Source organism: Fringilla coelebs, assembly GCF_963513975.1.
Source record: "Fringilla coelebs genome assembly, chromosome: 11".
NCBI classification, from domain to species: Eukaryota; Metazoa; Chordata; class Aves; order Passeriformes; family Fringillidae; genus Fringilla; species Fringilla coelebs.
The window spans coordinates 5649710-5674175 of NC_140037.1; the positions used below are offsets into that span (position 1 = coordinate 5649710).

Here is a 24466-nt window from a genome sequence, read left to right on the forward strand (position 1 = left end):
AAATGCGCCTCCAACCCCTTTCTCGAGGGGAGGATGCTGTCAGCCTGCTGCTCACCCAGACGGCACAGCTGATGGCCGCATGCTTTGAGGGGGGAAAAAAATGGTGTTTTTTCCTGAAATATTCCCCGAGAGCTTCGCGATCGCCGGTGCTGGCAGGGGAAAAGACACGGGGAGAGAGTGGGACTGCAGCAGGATGGAGAGGAGGATGAGGGGGCTCCGGGGGGCTCTGGGCACATCCCGGGTTCCAAGCACATCCCGGGAGTTGCGGGCACATCCCGGGAGTTCAGTCACATCCCGGGGGCTCCGGGCACATCCCCGGAGTTCCGGGCACATCCCGGGGGCTCCGGGCACATCCTGGATTCCAGGCACATCCCGGGGCCTCCGGGCACATCCCGGGAGTTCCGGGCACATCCTGGGGGCTCTGGGCACATCCCGGGAGTTTCAGGCACATCCCGGGGGCTCGGGGCAGCAGGTCGGGGCGCACCCCGTGCTCTCCGGGCGCATCCCGTACTCTCCGAGCCCATTTCCTGTTCTCCGGGCGCATCCCGTACTCTCCGGGCCCATCCCCGGCTCCCCGGGCACGCCCCGGCGGCCCCGGGCGGGCTCTGCCCTCAGCGCTGCCCTCAGCCGAGATGGCGGCGCTGGCGCGCGGCTCTCGCGAGGCGGGCGGGGCGGGGCGGGGCGGGGCGCGCGCGCCCTGATGGCGGCGGGGCCGCCCCTCACGGCGGGGCCGGGCGGCCATGGAGCACATCAGCACCCCCAAGGTAACCCCGCCGCCCGCGGCCCCGGCCCGCTCCCCGCCGCCGCCGCCTCCGCTCCCCCGCCGCGGAACGGCCGTCGGGCCCTCGGGGCTGCGGGTGGGGGATCACAGCCGCGGTCCCCCGGTGTTGGTGGCTCCGGCGCTCTGTGGGGAGGGGGTTGCAGGGCTGGGCAGAGCCCCAGGTGGTTTGGGGGCGATTCTGGAATGTTTCCTTTCTGCCAAAGCGCGGAGATCCCTCTCACTCCCAAGGAGGGAACCAAAGGGTGCTTTTTTTTATCCCACTGAATTAAGTCAAACAGGAGCTCCGGTAATGCTGTGCTAAAAGGAATTGCATTTATTCAGGCAGCAGTTAATAATTGAATTTTCTCCTTCACTGCAATGAAGGTTATTGTTCCTCGTTTTATTCTGTAGGACGTTAGTTTGGGGATGCTCCTCACCCCCTGCTCTGAGGTGCTCCGCTGGTGCTGCGTGTCTGTAGTGCCCTGAAAAGGGCAATATTGTATTTGATAGTTATATCTGCTGAAAAACAAAACCTGCGAAGGGGACACCGAGCCCAGGCCTCAGCTCTCCAATTTATTTGCAGAGATTTTCCATTTGTACTTGAGATATAAGGAGGCTCGCACATTCAATACCCAGAACTAATATATCATTTACTGCTGAAACATTTGTTATCATTGCCCATCCAATTATTTTTTCCTATTATTTCTGCTTAATGGTGAAAGAAAAATTCCATCTGCGTTCATTAGGCGGCAAATAGGCCGGGAGAAAATCAATCCAGTGCTGTAACATATTTTATTATGTCTGCGCTGAGTTCTTTAAAGCTGTTTTTTATTAATTAGCTTGGTGTGGTTTATGAAATAACACTTGGAGGCCAGGAAGTGAGTTACAAGAAGTAGCTACTAACAGGGAATGAGCAGTGGGAAGTCAGACTGGAGAGGGCTGTTCCTTTCAGAGCAACATGTTGGTCACCCTGAGCACAGGCAAGTCTTTCCTTTGCAGTTCTTTGTCTTGTTATTTCTGCAGCCTCACACAGTAACAAACTGGGATCATCTTGGCTACAAATCCAGTAATCCTGTTAGGGTTTGCTGGTGCTGAACCACGGCTGTTTGCTTAACCTTTATGGCTTTAATTCATGGAGAAATAATTTGAGTCTATGGTGCAAGGGTGGCTTGGTGTTGCAGGGGGGACTTAAGATCTTGTGTTTTTCTGTCTTGCTTCATGAGCTGTGTATTAGAAGTTGAAAGAATGGAGCTCAACAGGTGTTTAGGCAGTGCTTCCATCAGAGCTGGACTTGGAGGAATTTCCCCTTGGAAGGGGCTGCCAGAGAGACTTGGAGTCCCCACCCCTGGGGTGTCCAAGGAACACCTGGATGTGTGCTGGGTGACAAGGTGGGAATTGGGCACAGGCTGAACTCCATGATCCCAGAGGGCTTTCCCAACCTCAGCACTCCTGGGATTCTGTGGTGTTCTCATGTCCTGTTCCTGCTGCAGGTGGAAAACGTGAAGTTGCTGGATCGCTACGCCAGCAGGAAGGCAGCGAGCGGGACCCTGTACCTGACAGCCACACACCTGATCTACGTGGATGCCTCTGCTGAAGTCAGGAAGGAAACATGGGTATGGTGGGCTGCAAACACACCTGGGAAAGCTGCTTCAGGTCACAGGATGGATTGGATGGGGAGAGACTTGAAGGATCGTCCCATTCCACCCCTGCAGGGACACCTCCCACTGTCCCAGGCTGCTCCAGCCTCAATGTCCAACCTGGCCTTGGGCACTGCCAGGGATCCAGGGGCAGCCACAGCTGCTCTGGGCGCCCTGTGCCAGGGCCTGCCCACCCTCCCAGGCAACAATTCCCAATATCCCATCAATCCCTGCCCTCTGGCAATGGGAAGCCATTCCCCCTTGTCCTGGAGCGTAATGCTTTCATTTCCAGAATGAGCAGGTTTGGGAATTCCAGAGCTGTAGTAGTCTTGTAGAGCATTTTGATCCCAAATGCTTCCCAGAAACAGTTGGTTTGGAAGGAAATGAGCACAATGGTGACGTGACTTGATAGAGTTCACTCATGGAGTTAGTGTCAGTTCAAGGAATGTGAAAAACTTCTGTAATTTCCTGACTCGAAATCCATATACAAGACCACTAAATGTGAATTTGCAGCTTTTAGAAGTGCAGATTTAGCCTGAAATGAGCCTGTTTTGTTAATCCTAAGGTGAAATGGGAATGACAGAATGTATTTCATATGGAGGTGAAAGGAAAGCAAAGTGCATCAGGTAAACTGAGCTGCACATCTGTCTCTGAAAGTAATTTTTGTAAATTGTGGGTTTTCGGTCCTGCTTTAGTTCCCTGGGTTTTGGGTGCAGTTTATGTTTGATGTCACAAATAAACTCATTTCCTGCTGCTCCTTAGCTGCAGGAGGCATAATCACCTGATTGTATTACAGAGGTTTCCTATCTGCTTGCACTGCTCACCGCTTTGTCAGTGACAGATGATGTTTGTTCCCTTTTCTCCAGATCCTGCACCACCACATCTCCAGTGTGGAGAAGCTGCCCCTGACCACGGCTGGGTACCCCCTGCTCATCCACTGCAAGAACTTCCACGTGGCTCACTTTGTGATCGGGCAGGAGAGGGACTGCCACGACGTGTTCACCTCCCTGCTCAAGCTCTCCCAGCCAGGTGCTGGGGTTGGGAATGTGTCCTGGGAATCTCTGGAATGCTCCAAGCTGAGCCTTGGGAAAGCTCTGCTGCCCCAGCTTGGGTTTGGGAGAGAGGGAGTGGAGTCAGAATCAGCATCCAACAGCAGGGACAATGGCAGGGCTCAGGGAGCTGAGCTCTGTGGAGCAGGACATTTGCTTCTGAACTAAACACAGTCTTGGGAGCCAAGAAGGATGGAGAGAGATTGTTAACAGGAGCCTGGAGTGACAGGACAAGGAGGAATGACAGAGCAGGGTTAGCTGGGATGTTGGGAAGAAATCCTTCCCTGTGGGGGTGGTGAGGCCCTGGCACAGGGTGCCCAGAGCAGCTGTGGCTGCCCCTGGATCCCTGGAAGTTCCAAGGCCAGCCTGGACATTGGGGCTTGGAGTAGCCTGGGACAATGGGAGGTGTCCCTGCAGGGGTGGCACTGGATGAGCTGTTGCAACCCAAACCTCTCTGTGATTTTGTCACTCTCTGGCAGTGGGAATGTTGTGGTCTCCCATGAGGAACTTCTGGAGAGCTGTGCAAAGTTCATATCCCAGACCTGGCCACTGCCTGTCCCTTGTGTCACCCAGCTGTTGGCTGTGTGCAGTTCTGCCCTTTCCAGCTGATCCAGGCATTCACAGAATTCCCAAATCCCACAGTTTGGCATCTTGGCTGTGTTTCCAGCAGCATGGTTAGGCTGCTCTGCAGTGTTTGCTCAGTGAAGCCCGTGCTTCACCCTGCCCTGACTTGGAGTCATTATTGCTGTGTGAGCCAGACACCCTCAAAAGCCTGTGCTCTCTTCTAGCTCCAGCTTTTTATTCCAGCATGGATGAATCTTCAGGCTTTTCTTGCAAGACAGCATTCCACTGAGCTCCTGCCTGGCTTCTGCCTCTGGCAGCCTCTGCTTTTGGGATGCTGGAACCCATTTTGGAGTTGTGTTATTACAAGGATATCATTTGTAGTTGCAATTTGTGATGGTGTCACCAGGCTGAGGGAGGGGAGTGATGGCACCAGGCAGCTTCTTGCTGGCCTTCACACAGGGCTGGGCTGGAAATCCTGTAGGAGAAATGGGCTTTGCCCAGTTTAGATGTTTTTTAATTTGATATTAAGGCCTGTGTCTACTCCCAGAACCCCCCTTGTGCTCTTTGGAGTTTTCTTAGTTCTGAAGTTCTGCCTCTGATGGTGTAGCTGGCAGGTTTGTGGTGTTACATGTAAAAGCTGTCACTGCTCTTTGAGGTTTGAAAATTAGAGGTCTGGGTAGTGCTTGAAGTGTGGGAGGTGTCTCTGCAGGGGCTCACACCAGTTTCCTTTGGTCTCTACTTAACTGTGTACATGCTGTAGCTCTTTCTTTTCTTCTACTTCTTGATTGCAACAGCACATTTTTGTTGTTTTAAGATGTCTGAGTGTGCTCCCTTCATGGATTTTTGGCAGATCACATCACTACTGATTATTTGCACACATATGATGGACAGCTCTGGCCTACCTGCTCAGTACCCAGCTGCTTTATCAGCCTCTGACAGGTTTCCCTTTGTCTCTGGAGCTGCCTTGGGAATCAGCTGGATGAGTTATTGGTTGGATTTGCATTTTGTGAGAGGGAAGGAGGTTGGGATGGTAAATGGGCACTTGTCAGAGCCAGCCTGAAGCTTCTGTTGGGCTGACAGCAATATTCCAGACATCCCTCATGTTTTCCAGTCTCAGAATTTGTTGCTGAGCAAGGACCTTACAGGTGTGCAGGAGCTGTTGTATGAACTCTCCACAGAAAACAGATCTTTTATTCCATGTTTTCATGTGTGGCTTAATGGTTATGATACAAATCCCATCTAACATGCTTACTACAGTGAATTCAGGAGGAAATCATTAGTTTAGGAAAAAGTACTTCTTCCAACTTGGGCTAAAGCACTTTCTTAGAATTAATCTATCTCCCTGCATTTGGGAACTGAGTATTGGAAATTCCTGAGGATTTCAGGATGAATTTCAGCACTTGGTACTATCCCAAAACAAAAATCTATAAAAGGTTGAGAAGTCTTAAATTCTTTGAATGCTCCTCTGTAGCACTCAATCATTGATTTCCAGAAGTTTTGGCCTCCCTGGGTGTCTTTGCATCTCTAACTTGTTGATTTTTTTCTTTCTCCTTCCCAGTGAAACACGAAGAACTTTATGCTTTCTCTTACAACCCTAAAATGTCCAAAGAGAGCCGGGAGATGGGCTGGAAACTGATTGATCTGAAACTGGATTACCAGCGCATGGGGATCCCCAACGACTCCTGGGAGATAACGGATATTAACAAGGACTATGAGGTAATTCCTGCCCAGAGGAGCTGTGCCATGCACTATCTCCTTGTTGTTATTCATGACAGCCCTGCTGCTGCCTCTGGGGAGGAAGGAGCTCGCTTGGTCTGAGTCAGTCATCTTGATGGGGAGTTGCAGATGATGATGATGCTCCAGGAGAGTCCCATGTTGTGTTTGATCCCCCTGGCAAGGGAGCAGAGCCTTGTTTTTCTGCAGAAATGTCAACCCATCTGTTAGGCAAAGCCTCAAGTACCCTGAGCTGCTTTTGGTATTTCCAAAGCCTGTCCCACCTGGCTGGTGACAGATGTGGAGGAGAGAAGGAAATGGCAGCAGTTTGGATTGGTGGGAAATGAGGCAGAGTGGAGAGGGACTAGGGAAGGAAGGAAGGGAAAAACAGCAGTGGAAAACAGAGCCTTTTTTGCTTTCTCATTTGGATCTTCTGCTACCTAAGGGCCCTCTGTCATTTCAGTCTGAGCTGCCTGCTGCTGTTATTTCCCCTGAAAGGCCAACTTGGATCTAAACAACATGAAACAAAAACATTTGTCAACAAGCTTGTTCAAAATCCTGCTCCACATTATTTCCCTTTTTATTTCCTTGGAGGCTGTGTGCAGTCAGACCTGACTGTTGAAAAGCAAGGCAAGCAACTTCAAGGAAGACACCAACATATTCATAACCCTGAATCTCTTTCCCTGGTAACTTTCTTTACTTTAAGCTCTGGCTTGGAGAAATACAAGCCTGTGCTGTCAGAGGTGACTGCCAGTTTTACCTGCCTGTGCCTACGGGGCCTGAATTGAGCTCTGATGTGAGAAGTAGCTGCTGTGGCCATCTCAAATCAGTAATCACTCAGAGGCTTTGCTTGCTGCAGTGGAACTCTCAGGTGCTTTAGAGTTTCCTCACGGTTTCCAGTCTGTGTTTTAGAATTGTCAAGCCTGATGTAAAGCCAGGCTTGGAGAGCAGCTTATCTTTGAAGTCCATGCTGCAAAGACTGCTTGTTTGTGGAGAAGGGATGAAGCTGCTCTCTAAGGATTCCACCTGAGTGCTGGAAGTGCCTTTCAAGTTGCATAACATTTAGAGAGAACTTTTAAAATAGAGTTAATTTCTTTTTTGTGGAAAGGAGATCTTGGCTGGGAGGATGGGCAGGCTCTGGAATAGAATTCCCAGAGCAGCTGTGGCTGCTCCTGGATCCCTGGCAGTGTCCAAGGCCAGGCTGGACAGGGCTTTGGAGCGCCCTGGGACAGTGGAATGTGTCCCTACCCATGGCAGGGCAGGGATGGCTTTAATGACCCTTCCAACCCAACCCATTCTGTGATTCTAATTTAGAAATTTGCCTGACATCTCTGGATTTAAAGAACTTCTTTGAAACTGCTTTGTGCGGTCCAGTTTTTAGGTTCAGCTGCAGAGTTGATTGCTTCCTGCGTTTTTCCTAAATACCTTGTAACCTAATAAGCTAAAGATGAATTTTTCATTAATTTTGAAGTGCTCAGGAGCAATATCTGGTTTTTTTTTCTCTGTTTTCCCTCAGGTTTGCAGCACATACCCTCCTGAGATCGTGGTGCCTCGAGCTGCCACCAAGGCCGTGGTGATGGGAAGTTCAAGGTTCAGGAGCCGAGGGCGGATTCCGGTGCTTTCTTACTTGTACAAGGAAAACAATGTTAGTGCTTCACTGCCTGCTGCCTGGGGGGGATGAGGGCTCTCCTTTTTGTCCAGTTCCCTTCTAATGAAAGGAAAGAATAAGATAATTATTAGATTTGAGGCCTTTGAGAACTGTGCTTCTCCTAATGGCTTTCATTCTGAGTCACAGAATGAGCTGAAGGCAATCACTTGGAATGCATCCAGAGCTCTGCCAAAAGCACAGACTTTCCAAGCTTCCTGTTGGGAATTTTTTCTTAATCAGCTTTCAGCAATTCCTTCTGATGTGGGGTTTTTTAATCTCCTCTTTAGCTATATTGAATAATGTTTTACCAAGTTATATGTTGATTCGGCTGGATTTTCTTAGTATTGAAGAGGAGGAACCACCCTGAAATAAATCCCCACTACTTCAGAATAAGTGAAGGTTTCATTTTTTTTTTCCACTAAAGACCAGAATGTAAATTTATAACTTTGCTGCCTCAGCAGTGTTTTAGATGCTGATCTTAGGAAAATTCAGTCACAGCCAAATTGTTGTTTTCCTGAGGAAGTGTGCCTTGACCTGGGCACTGCCTGGAGTTGTGCTGGAAACTAATGAAATTTCCTTAAAATGCACCCTGTGCTGCTCTGAATGTCCAACAGCAACAACTGATAAGGAAAACTTAAAAGAATGGTTTGGACATAAAAACCAAATGGAAAACATGAGAAATTGCTGCCTTCCAGTACTTTCAGGAGGCTCATGGAAAGGAGGGAGATGGAATTTATATGGGAACGTAGTGACAGGGCAAGTGGGAATGGTTTTAAACTGCCAAAGGGCAGGGTCAGATGGGATATTGGGAAGGAATTGTTCCCTGGGAGGGTGGGAAGGTCCTGGCACGGGGTGCCCAGAGAAGCTGTGGCTGCCCCTGGATCCCTGGAAGTGTCCAAGGCCAGGCTGGAGCACCTGGGGATAGTGGAAGGTGTCCCTGCCCATTGCAGGGGGTGGAATGAGATATTTTGAAGGTCCTCTCTACCCAACCATTCTGGGATTCCATGAACTGCTGACATTTGGGATGGTGACCATCAGGCAGAGCCTCCTCACCCTCACTACTCCAAGTTCCCCAAAGTTGTCACTTGTGAAACATCCCAGTGTGTGTCCACCTCAGCAGCAGCTCCTCAGAGGGAGTACAGGGGGCAGTTAAACTGTGACTCCAAGGGCTCTGGGGCAGGAGGAGGGGCTGGAGCTGTGAGCTCTGGGGCAGTGGCAGCAGGCTGACCCTGTGTGTGTCTGTGTGTGTGTTGCAGGCTGCCCTGTGCCGCTGCAGCCAGCCCCTGGCCGGGTTCAGCGCGCGCTGCCTGGAGGACGAGCAGATGCTCCAGGCCATCCGAGAGGCCAACCCCGGCTGCCCCTTCATGTATGTTGTAGACACGAGGCCAAAGGTACCTCCATGGGCTCTGGGCTGCTTTTAAATCTCTTGTATGAATGTGCTGTGCTGTTTCCAGTTCATTCTGTCACAGTTCTGGGTTGGTCCTGCAGAGGAGTGTGGGATTGGGCTCCTGGTTCAGGGTGTACAAATGGAATGTGAAGTTGATCCTAAGGAGTTTTGCCTCCTGGAGCATCCTGGGTTTGAAGTTTGTGTTCAGGATGACCTGATGGGACTGGCAGTTGTGAACCTGGCTGGGACAGTGAAGCGTTTTCCTGCAGAGTCCTAAAGGATAAAGACAAGAACTGGAAGTGGAGTTGGAGAGAAGCCTCAGGATTCAGTTCCACAAGGCTGAAGTGCTTTTACTGGCAGATCTGGGAGGAAGTGAAGCTGTGAAAAGCAATCCCTCCCCTTTTTTTAAAAATAAGACTCATGATGGAGCTTAATACAACTCAGCCCCACTATTTGGGGCTGGAACTTGACAGCTGAGGATTTATTTGAAAGGAAGTATTTGCAAAATGAAAATTTTAATGACTGTCATCTTGAGAAACTGGGTTTAGAAACTAATTCCAATGGTTCTCCTGTAAACATATGGATTAGGAGTGTTGTTAGGAGCCAATTAGAACACAAGGGTTTTCATGGCTCACAATTATTTAAATGCAAAGATTTAAATTGCTCTGATTATTTGAAAATGGAGCTTTCTGAGAACCCGCTCCACTGTTCAGATCTTGCATTTATTTTATATAAACTACAAGTTTAGTTAAATTGTGGGAAGGGCAAGAAAGAAAGTGTATTTTTAGGGAAAACAGGGAGTGTTTCCCATCTTGCTTCAGTGGGTATTTTGGTTTTTAGTGTGACATTCCCTGGAGATCCCTGTTCTGCCATGATATGTGCATTTCTTGTACAGACAGCTGCCAGTGGCAGGGATGTGCCTCTGAAATCCTTCACTGGTGTCAATTTGTGCTATTTGGTGATAAGGGGAACATCTATAACTGGTGACACTTCTTGTAAGCCAGCCTGTCCCACTCTGGCAGAACTGAGGCACTGGGCTTATTTTACAGTTCTAGAGGTGTCTGCACCATATCTGACTCTTCCCTCCCAAAAGCTACCCAAATTGATAAGGGGGGGGTTGAGCTGCTTTGTTTTCTGTCCCACCAGAGATGCCCTGGTAGCTCTTGAACTGGTTTGGGGAATGTTAGAGCAACTGGCTTAATTTCTGCTTCTGTCTTGCAGTTGCTCCATTCTTTCTGCTCAACTCCAATGTTTCTGTGTTTCCCTCAGGTGGCTTAATTTTCTCTGTGCATGTATGTCTGTGAAAATTGGGAATTCCCTTACTATTTCTATACCATGTATGTCAAAATGTTAAAAATGGTTCCCTAGTTCTGCTTTCCTGTGGCTGTCTCTGAATTTCCTTAGGTAAGCTCAGTTTGGGCAGGTTTAGTGTCTCTGATAGTGGAAACTGGGGGTTTATACTACCCTAAGCAGGGTTTTAATGAGCTTCTGACTAATGAACTGCAGTAATTTTAATGAAACAGCTGAAAGAACTGTCTGGGAGGTGGGGAAGTACAGCTGAGTAACAGCTTTGTCCAGTACATTTTCTGGGAGATTTAAACAAAAAAAAAAAAAAGTATTTGCAAAACAGCTTTTCTGAATTTTGTTGTGATTTTCTCTTTCTTTTCTCTTCTGCTCTTTGAATTTGCCAGTTGAATGCCATGGCCAACAGAGCTGCTGGGAAGGGCTATGAGAATGAAGATAATTATGAAAACATTCGTTTTAAATTCATTGGCATAGAGAACATCCATGTGATGAGGAGCAGCCTGCAGAAACTGCTGGAAGGTGGGTACAGCCCTGGAGGGGTTTGTCTTTCTTACCCCTCTGGACAGAACTTCCTGCCAAATATCCAAATGTTCCATGCACAAACGTGTTCTGAGGGAAGCAAAGTCAGCATCTTGCTTTGTTTGCTGCATTCAGGTGGCTGGAAGTATTAATGCAGTTAAAATGCTTTCCTGCTTGACATTTTCTTTGTTCTTGTGCTTGGTTTTATAGTGGTTCAAAAATAGCAACTAATACTAAAAGCATTCCTGGATGAATGTGCTAAATTAATAGAAAAAGGTTAGAGAAATACTACATTTTACAGCTAAGACAGTCTCATTGCTGCTTCATGACTTATTGACGGAAAACCAACAGAGGTTGTTCAGAAATGCTTTTTGGGGTTTGCTATATTTGGATTATTAACAGTATTTCTGAGTTGGAATGCATGATCTTCCAAAGAATTGAGTCTCATACATACTTGGTACTAACTTTTCATTTATTTCTGATTCCTTTTAACCAAACTCCTTTAAAATGTATTAAATTAATGTTTAAATATATAAATATATGAAAATGCAGAGTAATTAAGTTCATTGTGATCATAGGGAGGAATGCAAAGCAGGGCAAAAGAGTCACCTGAGATTGGGGATTGAGAGGGTAATGAGGCCCAGAGTTTCATCAGTAGAATTTTGGACGATTTTGCAATTCAAGTGCTGTCCTCCAAAATAGGAGTTTAATATTTTAGTAAGCACCATAATGCTCATCGTTTTTTCAAAATAGTTGGGTAATTGGTGCTCCCAGGTGGCCCTGCAGGATCCATGGTGACCTTGGACACAAGTGGGGCTGTTCCCATCCAAAAGAGTGGCCTGATCACAACTCTGAGTCCTCAGTTGCCTCTTCCTGACAGATTTATTTTGTGGTGGGAGAAGAGGCAGAATAAAAACTTGTTTGCTCCCATGTTCTTCTCCAGCAGTGATAAAATCTCATTCACTGGGGCTTGTGGAGTGTTCTGAACTTTATTACTCCAAGTGTTTTCTGTGCTGGGTTTCATTAGAGCAGCTGAATTGCCTTCAAGGTTAGATTTGTTATTTCTGCCTCTAAAGTAGAGAGAAATAACTTCAAATCTTTGGCAAGTCAGTGAGTGTAGATGTGATGGTGATTTAGAGTTAGAGATGGGGATTAGAGAAGTTACAGCTCACTGCTGGAAAAAACACAGCTGAATAAATAATGAGTTACCCTTTAAACTAAGAGCAGGAGTAGATTTCCAGAGCCTCAAATTCTCACAAAACCAGCAATTTTTTTGTTATGTATTTTAGATACACAACCATTAGTGTGTCCTTTAGACAGGATATTGCTGCAAGCACTTAAAATTTTCAGGGGGATAATGAGGAGGTGCAGGGGATGCTGTTCTGACTCTGAGTGTGCTCCCAGTGTGTGAGATGAAGTCCCCCTCCATGAGCGATTTCCTGACGGGGCTGGAGAACTCGGGCTGGCTGCGGCACATCAAGGCTGTCATGGATGCAGGTGTCTTCCTGGCCAAGGTAAAGCTGCTCTCCAGCTGCATTCCAAAATGCCTCCTGCTCTCTTGGGGACTGCTGCAGGGGTGGGAAGGTGGCTCTGAGGAGAAGGTGTTGTTCAGGTTGGTTTAATCTCTCCAAAAATGTTGGGTTGTGCAGCTGCTGGGCAAATACAGGTCCTGTGTCATGTATTGTACCAGGGCTTTATTAGAGCTCATGTGAAACATAAGATCACAAAATGTGAATAAATGACCTTTATAAACTGTATAGCAGTGCAAACAACTCCTTACCCTGTGCTCGTTATTCACCCACTGCTCTGCTTGAACTGAGGGATTGTTTTGACTGGTTTATTTTCCCCTGTTTTGATGTGATATAGACACTAATTTTGATTTTTCAACACAGTCCTCATTTCTGCAGAGCTGGTGGTTTGCAGGTTGGGCAGAAGGAGGAAGGAAGTCACTCAGGAGTAGTACAGGGTGTGCAGGAAGTGTGTGGTGAGAGGAGCGAGTAGTAAACGTTGGTTGTCTCTCACGATCTGCCCACATCACAAGCAAGAAACTTTTGTTTCTCTCCTGCCCTAAGTGGCAGAAGGTGATTGGATAGGGGGAAGCTGGCATTAACTCTTCTAATTTATCTTGAAGTTCTAATGCTGGGTGTCCAACTGTTTTTTACTCATCCACCAATTTTTTTCCTCGGAGGAAGAGCCTGGGAATCCTTGGCCTTCCAGAGATCACAGGGGCTGTTTTTTATCAGCCTGCTGCAGCACTTTGCTCTAGCTGGGGCTTCTCTTGAAGGACTGGTGCGTTTCCACAGCCCAGAGGAGAGATGGCCACCATTGCCCCGGGGTTTTGGGGTGGTGCAGGTGGGGGACAGCCTTTCCCTGAGCTCTGTGCTGTGTCCCTGGCAGGCTGTGAGGGAGGAGAGGGCCAGCGTGCTGGTGCACTGCTCCGACGGCTGGGACCGCACGGCCCAGGTCTGCTCCCTGGCCAGCCTCCTCCTGGACCCCTTCTACAGGACCTTCAAAGGCTTCATGGTAAGGACTTGCTGCAGTTCCAGTGCCAGCAGCCCTGGGGAAGGGCTCAGGCCATTCCTGGGACAAGTATGGGTGACCTACATAAAGCAGCTTTGGTTCTGTAACGAGCTGGAATTGCTGTGAGCAGCACGGCAGCAGCTGATTGGCAATTCCCAAATCCTTGTTTCCTGCAATGTCTACATGGGAGCCACTAATGAGACATCTCAGCAAAGGATGCAGTTCTGGCAGCAATCCACCAAAAAGTGCTGAGGAGTTTGTCCTGCCTGTCTCTTGTCCGCTGGGATTTGAAACTGGGTGAAGTCAGCCCTGTCCCCTGTCCATCAGTCAAATCTGCATCATTTCACACCTTTTTAAAAGCCTTTTCATTTTCATTTGGCTGTTTGCTTCTAGTGCAGGCTTTTTCTTAATTTGCAGCCATCCCTGCATGAATTCAGGGCAGTCTGATGTTTCTTTCCATTCATCTCTGGTTAAATACCTGAAGAGCTGCTCTGTCTCAGGGGGGCTCCTTGAAGGAATCCCTGAAATCAGAACAATGCAGATTTTGCCTTTTCTAGTGCCAGGACTGTTTCTTTGCATTCCATGCTGGTTTTATTGTTTCTATTTTTGTTTCTGGATTATACTGCAGTTTTTTAACAGTTAAAATTCCATCAACACATGAAACATCTGCCTGGGTTTTGTCCCTGAACAATCCTGCATGAACTGAGAACAGGATTTTGCTTGGAGCAGGAGCAGTGACACAGACACCTCCCTGTCTGTCCTCATGGTTTGTTGGCACAAGTCCCCTGACATGGGCTTATTCCTAAATTAATTCATCAGCAGTGCAAGGAATGGAAAAAGTAAAAAGGAATTTAAATGAAGTTTCCTAAGAACTCTGTTGTGAGTTTCTGCCTTCCTCCTCCTCTTAATCTGTATGATGATAGGAGGAATTATCTCTAAATATGATCCAGCAAAGTAATGATGGATGCAGCTTCAGTCATGTGGTTCCTTGTGAGACATCTGTAAAAAAAACAGATTATTTTATCTTATTTCTGTAAGGAAAACAGATGATTTTATCTTATTTATCTGTAAGGAAAACAGATTCTAACAGTTATTATTTTCTATAACTACAGGCATTTTATTTAAAAAATGCCACATAGTTGTTATGATTTCATCCTGAACTCCTCATTACACAGCTGTACTTCATATATTTCTTTTTGTCTGTTAAACATTTGTTGAACTTCAGTTGCTGATTTATTTTGCTGGATGTTACAACACTCTTTCCTAAATTAAATAGCACAGTGTAATATTAAGCTGTTAATTCTTTGAGCTCAATATATTTATATATTATGATTTTAACAACTTAGAAACTCCCTCAAAATGATAGTTTTGAAATGAGCTCTGATTCCAGCAGGGCCATTGCCTTGGTAACTGGATAATCTATAAATCACAATTCCTGTTCCCATTGATTTCTGGGGATATATTTATAGCAATAGGGTCAGCAGGTTGTCAGCTTTTTAGGCTTTAACATCAAAGGTTTCATTTTGCTTTTTTAACTGAATTAATGCTCTTTTCTTAATCCCTGCTTTGAACCTGCAGGTCCTGATAGAAAAGGAGTGGATTGCAATGGGCCACAAGTTCTCACACAGGTGAGAGGGGCACATTCCCCTGGGGAGAGTGAAACCAAAACTGCCTGCAGGTTTAGGGCATCCTATGAAAAATTGAAATTAAAAGGAGAAAACATTGGGAAGATATTGGCATTGGTGACACAGAGCCAGGGTCTGCTAAGGCTGGTATTTCATCATTGTGTTTTTATTGCTTTACAAAATCATGGCTTGAACTGTGGGTGTTTTCCTGCCTGCAAAATTCTGTTATTTGAGGAGTGTTAATCATGGAATCACAGCATCATGAAGGCTGGAAAAGACTTCCAAGATCATGAAGTTCAGCCAGCACCCAGCACCAGCACTAGCCCATGTCCCCAAGTGCCACATCCACACATCTGTTGAGCACTTCAAGGGATGGTGACCCCACTCTGTCCCATCCATAGTGCTCCACCAGACCTGGTAATTCTCCTGGTAAATCCCTGGGAGAGCATCTCAGCCACTTTGCCAAGATCAAAGAAACTGGAAGAAAACTGGCAAGGGGATGTTTTGTGGTGGGTGACAGAAGATTTATTCTGCTTTTTGCACCTGTGTAGGTGTGGCCACCTGGATGGGGACCCCAAGGAGGTGTCCCCTGTGTTCACACAGTTTGTGGAGTGTGTGTGGCAGCTGATGCAGCAGTTCCCCTGCTCCTTCGAGTTCAGCGAGCGCTTCCTGCTGGAGATCCATGACCACGTCTATTCCTGCCAGTTTGGCAACTTCCTGGGCACCTGCCACAGGGAGAGGGAGGAGCTCAGGTGAGCTGGGGGCTCCTGGAGCCAGCAGGCCACAGATCCCCTGGAATGTCTGAAAAAGGCTGTGTTTTATGGAATTGGAGACTGTGAATCATAACCATTTATCAAGGCAGTGCTACCCTTAACCAACAGGAGAAAAGAATATGAATTACATCCCAAAAAAGATGTTTTGGTTTGGAGCACAACAATAACTTGCAGATATCCCTTCTGGACAGGAGAGTGTCCATTTTAATATCCTATGCTTATGAAATCAATCAGATCCTAATTAAAAACAATTCTTAGCTCCCTTAATCTAATTCTGCTCCCAACAGCTGCAGTTATTAATCCACTTGCTGCTTTTTTTTAGTGATCAGATGTTCTTTGTACTTTGCAGAATCTTTGAGAAGACCCATTCCCTGTGGCCTTTCCTCTTACAGAGGAAGCAGGAGTTGAGAAATCCTTTGTACAGAGGATTTACAGCTTACAAAGAGCTTCAACCAAACACTCTACCTTTCAGTTTCCAGTAAGTGGCTCAGCTAATGAGGGGAAGGAGGGGAACATTTCTTTCATTAATAACTCATGTTAAATCAAATAAATTTGCACTCATTAGCTTGGTTTGTTTTACCTTTCCCCTCTATTCCTCAGGCATAAACTAAGAGGAGCAGTGCAAAGGTAAAATAAATTCAGATGCTGTAATTTAAAATAATATTTGTAATTTGGTGTTGAGAAAAGAGGATGGGGAAAGGCAAGGAAAAGCAGAACTTCAGACAGAACCACACGCACCCCCTGACTCCTTGCTCTGTCACACTGAAGTGTTTGAAACAGTTCCTCTTTTCCTCCTTTTAATGTATATTAAGGAAGTCTTTCAAGCGAGAATTTTGGTGCCCAGTTCAGGATTTTTCCCAGGCTGTTTCTGCATCACTCCTGGGTCCTGCTGAGAGAGAGGGAGATGAAAATGAGATTTTAAGTGCTGTGTGTGCCAATGAAAGTAGGGAGGTTGGGCTGATGCCTTGTGGAGGCTGACCTAGAACAGAGACTGGACAGAGCTAAAGAATAAAGCAGGGATTTATTAGGAGGCCCCAATGGATGCACCTTGGGCAGCACCAGAGCCCAGCCAGGGCTGCACCCAAGATGAACCAAAATGGTCACAAAAATCCCTGACTGCTCACAGGGTCTCTCACTTTTATCAGTTCTGCTCCATTTGCATCTTGGAGTTCATTGTCCAGTTCCAGCTTTAGGTTATGAAGTCCCATCCTTCTTGTTTTTCTCTCTTCAGTCTATGCTTTTCTGTCTTCAGTCCACATTTTTTGGGCTCTTGGGCCTGAGATTTGGATCATTTGTCCTTGGTCCCAGCTGGAGCAGGAATTGTTTTGTCTCCCTGCTCTGTGCACAGGGCTCACCATCCCCTAATGTGAAGCCCAGACCCACACACTAGAGCAGTACAGACCCTGAAAAACATAAAAGCTCAAACCTGAGATATCAGGGCAAACTAAGGAGTGGAAAATAAGCTGCCCAAGCTTCCAATTAATCTGCTATTAAAAAAAAATATATTTTCATCCTATTCTAATATTTACTGCCAGATTTTTTAACTTGAAGAAAAGTTGCTACTGAATTGAATAATCCAAGGCTGTGGCAAGTTTTCTAATTCATTCCTAATCTCAATTTATTAAAAATACTAACCAACATCTATTTGTTGGCAACAGTGTCCAGCTGAGCCCCTAACTGCTGCTTTTGGCCTGTTTTTGAGGTTCTGGTGTGGGATGTACAACCGCTTTGACAAGGGCATGCACCCCAAGCAGAGTGTGCTGGAGCAGCTGCTGAGCTGCCTGAGCCACAGCCTGAGCCTGGAGGACAGCGCAGCCCAGCTGGAAAACGTGAGCCACAGGGGCTGCAGGGCCTGGGGGTTGGAAGGGTTAACTGAGATCACTGCTGGCCTTATTGTGGAAATATTGCATATTGTATATTGCATATTGTATATTGCATATTGTATATTGCATATTACATATTATATTTTCTATTTTATATTATATTATATCCCATATCCCATATTATATCCCATATCCCATAACTCATATTATATCCCATATTATATTATATCCCATATTATATCCTAATATATTATATATAAATATTATATGTAAATATATAGATATATAAATATTGGCCACTAAATATAGAAATTGTACTTATATATAAATATAATAAAAGTATATAACAAAAATATATACTATAAATATATTGTAAAAAATGTATTATATAAATATATAAATATGGGCCATTAAATATCAAAGCTATACATTATACATCTATAATAGAAACAAATTGAATAAATATATTATATAAAATTATACATACATATCTAATATAAATATGTAAATATAGGCTATTAAATATATCACATTTTACATGTATTATATATAAATATATAATAAAATATATTGTATAAATATATTGTATAAAATTTTACATACATATTATCTAAATATATAAATATTGGCCATTAAATATATTAATTACACATGTATGATATAAATATATCTTATATAGATGTATAAAATCATACATATATAATATATAAATATATTGTATAACAATATACATATATAATAATAATACAATCTAGATCCTTAAATATTGGCCATTAAGTACACTATATCTATTAAACATATATATTCTAAACATATAGATTATAAACATATATTCTTGAAATATATTGTCTACAATGATACATATATATAATATAAATATTTAAATATTGGCATTTATTTCTTTTTTTCCCATCATATAAAGTCAAATCAGATAAATATACTGACAATTCATGCAATTTTATTAAACAGGTCTTAAAATAATGTAAGCAAATGTACCATTTTATATCTGTCCTAGGAAAAAGAATCCTGTTAAAATTTTAGTTTAAAAATCTGAGTGGATTTGTTTTGTTGGGGATTTTTTTGCCACTCACTGTTGTAGGGCCAGGATCCAAGCCAGCCCTTCATTTCAGAGTAAATGCTATCCTTGCTTTACTGCAAACATGGAAACTCCCTGTGCCTTGTGTATAATTGAAAGCTCCCTGCCAGTGACTGATGTTTGTGCTGTTTCAAGGTACTGGAGCTTTGTTCTGTCCCTGTTTTCCAGGGGACTGCCAGAATCCTTGGGCTGAGGTCAGGAGATGCTGACACCAAGCCAGTGTAAATGACAGATGAACCAACCAGCTGGGTGAAAATGAGGGTTTCAGTGACAAACCTCTGTGTGATAAGATCCCCAAAACACCCCCAAACAAATCAAATTACAGTTTTTAAAATACACCAGTGAGAAGAACATCAGTGTCCTTTGCTGGGGTGATGTGAATGCTGAAAACTTCAGCTTTACTCAGCTTTATTGGTTAAACACTGATGTTTGTGTCAGACATGGCAGGATCTGTGTCCAGGTATTTCTGATGTTTGTGTCAGGAATTTGAGGATTTGTGTCCAGCCATTTCAGTGCTGGATTTCAGAGCTGGAAAAGAAGCACTGCCACAGGGCTGTTGTTGTGTTGACACCTGGTTTTTGTCCCTCTCTGGCATCTAGGTATTAATTATTTGGTTTTGTGCCTTTTTATTTGTGCAGAAACTCCCTATCCTGGACGGCCCCTTGCCCAGCAAAGGCTGCACCTCACCCAAGGCAGGAGCTGCTGCTGCCAAATCCCCAACTCCTCCTCAGGACTGTGCAGAGGGAGCTGCCCCTGTGCTGAGCAATGGCCCCTCCCTGGGGCACCAGAAGCACAAGGAGAGCCCAGCCCAGCCCCAGGATCTCGGAGCCTGCAGGGAGGATGGGCAGGCTCAGCACCAGGGATGAGCTCTGGGAGCTGCTGGGAGAAGCTCTGGGGAGCTGCTGCAGCCCCCATTTGCAGCTGAGTGTGAGTAGGGGTGTGCAGGGCTGGGAGCAGCTGCTGGGGGACACCTCCTGCAGCTCAGGTGATGCAGAGCTGCCAGGAGCCTGCCTGGCATTCCTGGGAACTTGGCTTTCAGTGGCAACACGTGCATTTCTGAGGGTTAGGGCTGCCTGCCAGCCCTACTGTTGGAGGCTGGAAGAAATCTTGCCAATTCCATGAGGAGCAGGGCAGTAACTGCAGGAGGAAGGATGCAAATCCTTCTGTTCTCAGTGGTGGTCCAAGGTCATCTTAAAGCAAGAAAAAATTTCAGTCTGTCTTCAAATGTTAAAAAACCCCCAACCTTTCTTAGCTGTGAATGAATCTCTGCATGGACCCTTGCCTTGTAGCAGAACTGATTCATGTTTTGTTTCCTATGCATATTTGTTACACAAAACCAAACCCCCTGTGCCTTCTCTGAGACTGTGTCCATGTCCAGCCAGGCCACTGCAGGTTTTGTGCTGGACTTTGCAGTGTGCTCTTGGTTCTGTCTGTAATCAGTGTTTGTGAGAGGTTTTCTTCTGCTGCAGCTTCTCCAGGGTTTTTGCTGCTCCCCTGAGTTCAGCAGCTTTTTCCAAGCTGACCTCTTGAAGAGCCAGCTTTTGTGGACCTCCTTTATTGATGGGAGTGCAGAGCCAGCCCATAACACATTGATTTGTGATGAGAGGGAGGACTGGAAATGAGGAAAGGCAGCAGAACATTTATGTGGATTTTTTTCTCTCTTATTTTATGATCTTGGTTAAACTGAAGCAAGAGAGTAACTCTGTTCCAAGGTGGAATCATTGATGAGACAGCAATTACAGATGGGAGTGTGTTCTGGTATTGAAATGGGGCCTGAAATGATAAAATCACTTGCTGAGTGATTCTAGGGAATGTTCAGATTCCAGGACCTTGAGGGATGTTTTGTCTGTCTCATGAACAGTATCTCTCATGGCAGTGAACTTGGGAAGAAACAGAAGCAAGGACTTCTCTCCCAGGGATTGGGTGTCACAAATGAGTGCTTGAAGGTCACCCAAAGAATTCTTGGGAGAGGCATCAGCAAAAGCAGGTTTGATCTAAAAAAGTCTGACCAAATTCATTTGCAAGGTTCACTCTTTTACTTATTAAATGGTTAAAGCGCACAGAGAAAAACTAAAATAGAAAATCAGGCAATCTAAATTAACCAGCGTGGAGGCTGGGGATGAAAAAGGGTCAGGATGAAAGGGAATGAGGAAGATTCTCGTGTGGAGTCACAGGGGTCAGAGTGGAGCATCCTCCCAGACTGAGCCCTGGAATTATCAACAGTTCAGGCCTAAAGGTTACCTGGAATCAGAGAATCAGTAGCAGCACTTGAACTCAACAGCAGAGAATCAGCAGGTAAGGATTGAACAAGGATTTTAGGTAGAATTCCCTGTAAGCACAACAGGAGCTCCCTTAGAGGCTGAACAAATCCAAAGTAGTCTATAATCCAGGAGAGCAGCATTCCCAGTGCTTTGGCTCTGGCACAGCCCCAAGGACCAGGTCCAGGTGTATCCCTGGGAAAAGTTCCCCTCCAGTTCCCTGTTTATAGAGAGTTGCTTTTATCAGAGTCACTTTCCCGCCTGACTGCAATTTGGGTCAATATCTTCCTTTGAAAGATCAATAACAAAAATGTTCCACTTGCCTTGTTATTCAGGCAAGAAAAATCAGATTCCAAGGCTGGTGGCTAAACCCAGGAGTTTGTACTCCAGCCCTGGGAGCAGCCAGTGTTCCTGATAAACTCAGGGTGCTGCTTATCAGGTCAAGGCCTGAGGACATTTCTGAGATCGTAGTGGGGGGTTGCAGGATTCACCTCCCCAGGAAAGCTGTGCCACTGTCCTTGTTCTGTGCTGAATTGCACAGAATCCCCCTGTGCAGCTTTGTTCAGGATGCTGCTCTGCCCCCTTCTCAAGCTGTTGTTCCAACTTAATGGTGCTGCCATTAAGTTTTCAAATCAGATTTTCTCTTTTATAAAAAGTTTGGAAGCCAACTGAAAATATTTGAGCCTTCCCAATCTCCAGTGAAAGCAGAAACATTCCATTGTAACAGCAGAAAGTGCAATAAAGTGCAATAACTCTGCTCATGTGCTTTTAACCCCTGGTGAAATCACTGGGTAAATCAGTGTGCAAAACCCAACCCAAACCTCCCTGAGTGGCTGTTCTGGGTAAGAAAAATACCCATTTTATAAAGCACATAAAAGATCCAGGGAAAAAGAGAGCACAGAGTTTCTCCAGTGCCTGGAATGGCAAAGAGGAAGTTTTTTAGTGCTGAGGGTTTATTAGACTTAAATAAAGTTGTTATCAAGGAAGGAGTGGGAGCTACAAGAGTGATTGATTAAAGATGGAACACTGGAAATACTGATCCAGGTGTGACTGATGGATCAGCCCTGGGCAACATCCATCCCTAAATCTGAGAGAAAATGGGGCATGAAGCCAAGACAGGCACTTTTTAGGACCAGTTATTTTATTGGATCAATTCTTTGAATATCTTTAATAAATTCTCTAATTTTCATTAGAGATCCAAAACTGGAGAGGGTTTTGATTGACTACTGAAGGACTTAAAGGTGCCATTGCTTAATTATTGTACAAATCCAGCTTGCAGAAGGCTCCTGAAAATGTTTGTATGGTGCAAATTCCTTTGGAATTGCCATTGGAAGAGTTTAATAATCTTTCCTTGTTCCTAAAAAGGTTGTCTCCACAAAACTTCAACGTTACTGCAAATGTGTACAACCACCACCAAGTTACTCAGTGTTGTAAGCTTGGAATAATCTTGCTGCTTTTAACTCCAGTGGCAAAACAGAGCCAAACCCAAAAATTCATGTCTTTTAAACCTCTTGGATTTGATGTGTGCATGCTCAGGCCTTTTATGCTGATGCTGGAATTTAGGAGCTGGAAAAGATTCCAGTGTTTCCTCTTTTTCCACGAGCCCATGGTTTGAAAACCAATGAAGGAGAAGCTTTTTGGTTTTGGTGGCAGCTCTGGGCTGTTGGAAGAGCAGAAGTGAGGAGGTACTCAGAGCTCAGCTGGGATCTGCTGCCCAGGAAAGCTGTGTTCCCTGCCCTGGAGCATTCCCTGCTGCCCAGGAAAGCTGTGTTCCCTGCCCTGGAGCATTCCCTGCTGCCCAGGAAAGCTGTGTTCCCTGCACTGGAGCATCCTGGAACATCCTCTGCTCCCTGGATGTGTGGAAGGAATGGAGGAGCTGTTACTGCTGCTGGGGAAAGTTCCTGCACCTGATTGATTCCTAGGGGAGTGCTTTGTGAGGTCAGAAGTCCTGCTTTGATTTGGAGCAGTGCAGTTCTTCCCATTTGGATTCCTGTCACTGGGAGAACTGGGAGGGAAGAGGGATCTGATTTGCTGCAGATGGGCTCTACTTGTGGAAAGCTCTCCCTTTTCTGGAGCTGCTCCTGCCTCACCAGGGCATTCCATGGCTTCACCGGGACATTCCATGGCTTCACCAGGACATTCCATGGTTTCTCCAGGACATTCCATGCCTTCCTGCCTTTTCCCAGTGTCTCCTGTGCTACAACCAGGTGTAACCTTGTAGTCTCCTGTCATAATCTGTTTTAAAACTCCTACTCTGAAGCACAAGAGGGACTCATGGAGCTTCATTTGAAATGTCTTAAATGTGAACTTTGTTCTGTGGATTCTTAAATTGGGGTTTTCTTTTGCTGTTGTCAACTTGTGGGAGAGAAAATCCAATTGGTGCTGTTTGCTCTGCAGGGAAAAAGTGGGAATAATTGGATTGTCCATAGTTTTAGTTCTCCATGGCCTCTTTAGGGGTGAGGAAAATGGTTTGTAAAAGCTTTTAGGTCTGCCTTGGTCTGTTCTTGTGCTTAGTGATTGATTGCCTTTCCAAGTTAATCCCTTGGAATAAAAATCCACCTGCTCTGATCCAGAGCCATCCTGGCTGGGATGGAGGAGGAGATGGGCTTGGAGGGAGCTGGGCAGCTTCAGGAAGCTTCCCCAGTCCTGCAGAGTGGGATTTGGCAGGAGCTGAAGGTGCTCAGAGCTCCACAGGATCTCCAGGTGTGGAGAAGCCCTGGGGGTGCAGAGAGCCCTCAGAGGTGCTCCCAAAGCTGAGGCACCCCCGGGAAAAGCCTTGGAAAGGGAAGAGCTCCTGCTCCAGGCTCCTTCAGCTCCTGGCAGACCTGGCCTTGGGCAGCCCCAGAGGAAGCTCCTGGCAGGATGCAGTGCTGGGTACCCAGGAGTGACCAGCAGCATTCCAGAGGAGTTTTTCTCTCCTCCCACCCCTCTGCTCTGTGCTGGGGGCTGGGGTTGTTTTTATAGGGACCTCTCCCAGTTATTTCTGGTTTCCATCCTTCCCTCATGCACTTCCAGCCATTCCCTGGGGGAAGAACCTGCTCTGCATGTCCTATTTATGTTTAATTATCACCCAGCACTTGATTAATTAGCTGAGGAAGCAGGGGATGGTAAAGCCTGTGCTTGGGACCAGGCAGCCAGGTGAGCCATTTGTTAGGGCAGGTTTGCTAATGACATTAATTAATGTGACCCCCTGGGAGCTGCAGGAGCAGGGCAGGATCAAGGAGTTGTTTTTATATAATTTCTATATTTTCATCTATTTAATGTAGCAGAAACTACTGGAGTAACTCAGCACTGGATCCCATCCTCTGGCTGGATTTTCCTTGGCATCCCCAACCTGATCCTTGTAGGAATGTCCCTAAAACTGTGTGTAGTGCTGGCTGGGAATGTCCCTGTGGCTGTTTGTGTCTGTGTCACTGCTGGGGGACATTTGGGGGGGATGAGCCCCAGTTTGTGCCCCGAGGGCTCTGTGGGGCTCTTCAGTTCCTGCACTGCTTGAAGCTGATCTTGTCTAGAGGAGAATCGTGTCTTTTCTGTTTGTCCCATGAAGTCTCTCTTGGATTGCAGGTATTTTTATTCCCTACAAAAATAAACACTTGGCCTTTTTAAAGGAAGTGGCTGCTCTGTTTATTGGGTGTAACTCAGAACCCCACACTTGGAAAGGTGGAGTGACTTAAAGGATCTTCATAAAGTGAGTGTGGAGCCACTTCCCCTCTACAGAACAGAAATGGGGTGATCCCTCTGGTTTGGGGGGAATGGGGAGTGCAGGGTGTTAAAAACAACCCAAAAAGG

At 45.9% G+C, this 24466-nt stretch overlaps 1 protein-coding gene across 2 annotated transcripts; it reads left to right on the forward strand.

Annotated features, from left to right (window-relative positions):
* Positions 1 to 682: 682 nt before the first annotated feature.
* On the forward strand, positions 683 to 24252 carry LOC311158083 (phosphatidylinositol-3,5-bisphosphate 3-phosphatase MTMR8). Of its 2 annotated transcripts, XM_084213221.1 has the most exons (15): positions 683 to 764; positions 2251 to 2373; positions 3264 to 3426; positions 5569 to 5726; positions 7240 to 7368; positions 8628 to 8762; positions 10450 to 10582; positions 11987 to 12096; positions 12980 to 13105; positions 14681 to 14730; positions 15279 to 15479; positions 15850 to 15978; positions 16101 to 16127; positions 17203 to 17329; positions 19058 to 24252. In XM_084213221.1, the coding sequence occupies exons 1-15, from the start codon at positions 741 to 743 to the stop codon at positions 19283 to 19285; spliced, it is 1863 nt and encodes a 620-aa protein (XP_084069347.1). In that variant the 5' UTR covers positions 683 to 740; the 3' UTR covers positions 19286 to 24252. The 2 variants fall into 2 exon arrangements, with proteins under 2 accessions (XP_084069347.1, XP_084069348.1); XM_084213222.1 differs by lacking the exon at positions 16101 to 16127.
* The last annotated feature ends 214 nt before the right edge of the window (positions 24253 to 24466 follow it).

Coding starts and splice junctions, on each gene's coding strand:
- LOC311158083 (XM_084213221.1), top strand. CDS start 741: ATGGAGCACATCAGCACCCCCAAG. Junction 13,106..14,680: donor GGACCTTCAAAGGCTTCATG/GTAAGGACTTGC, acceptor TTGAACCTGCAG/GTCCTGATAGAAAAGGAGTG. Junction 17,330..19,057: donor GCGCAGCCCAGCTGGAAAAC/GTGAGCCACAGG, acceptor TTATTTGTGCAG/AAACTCCCTATCCTGGACGG.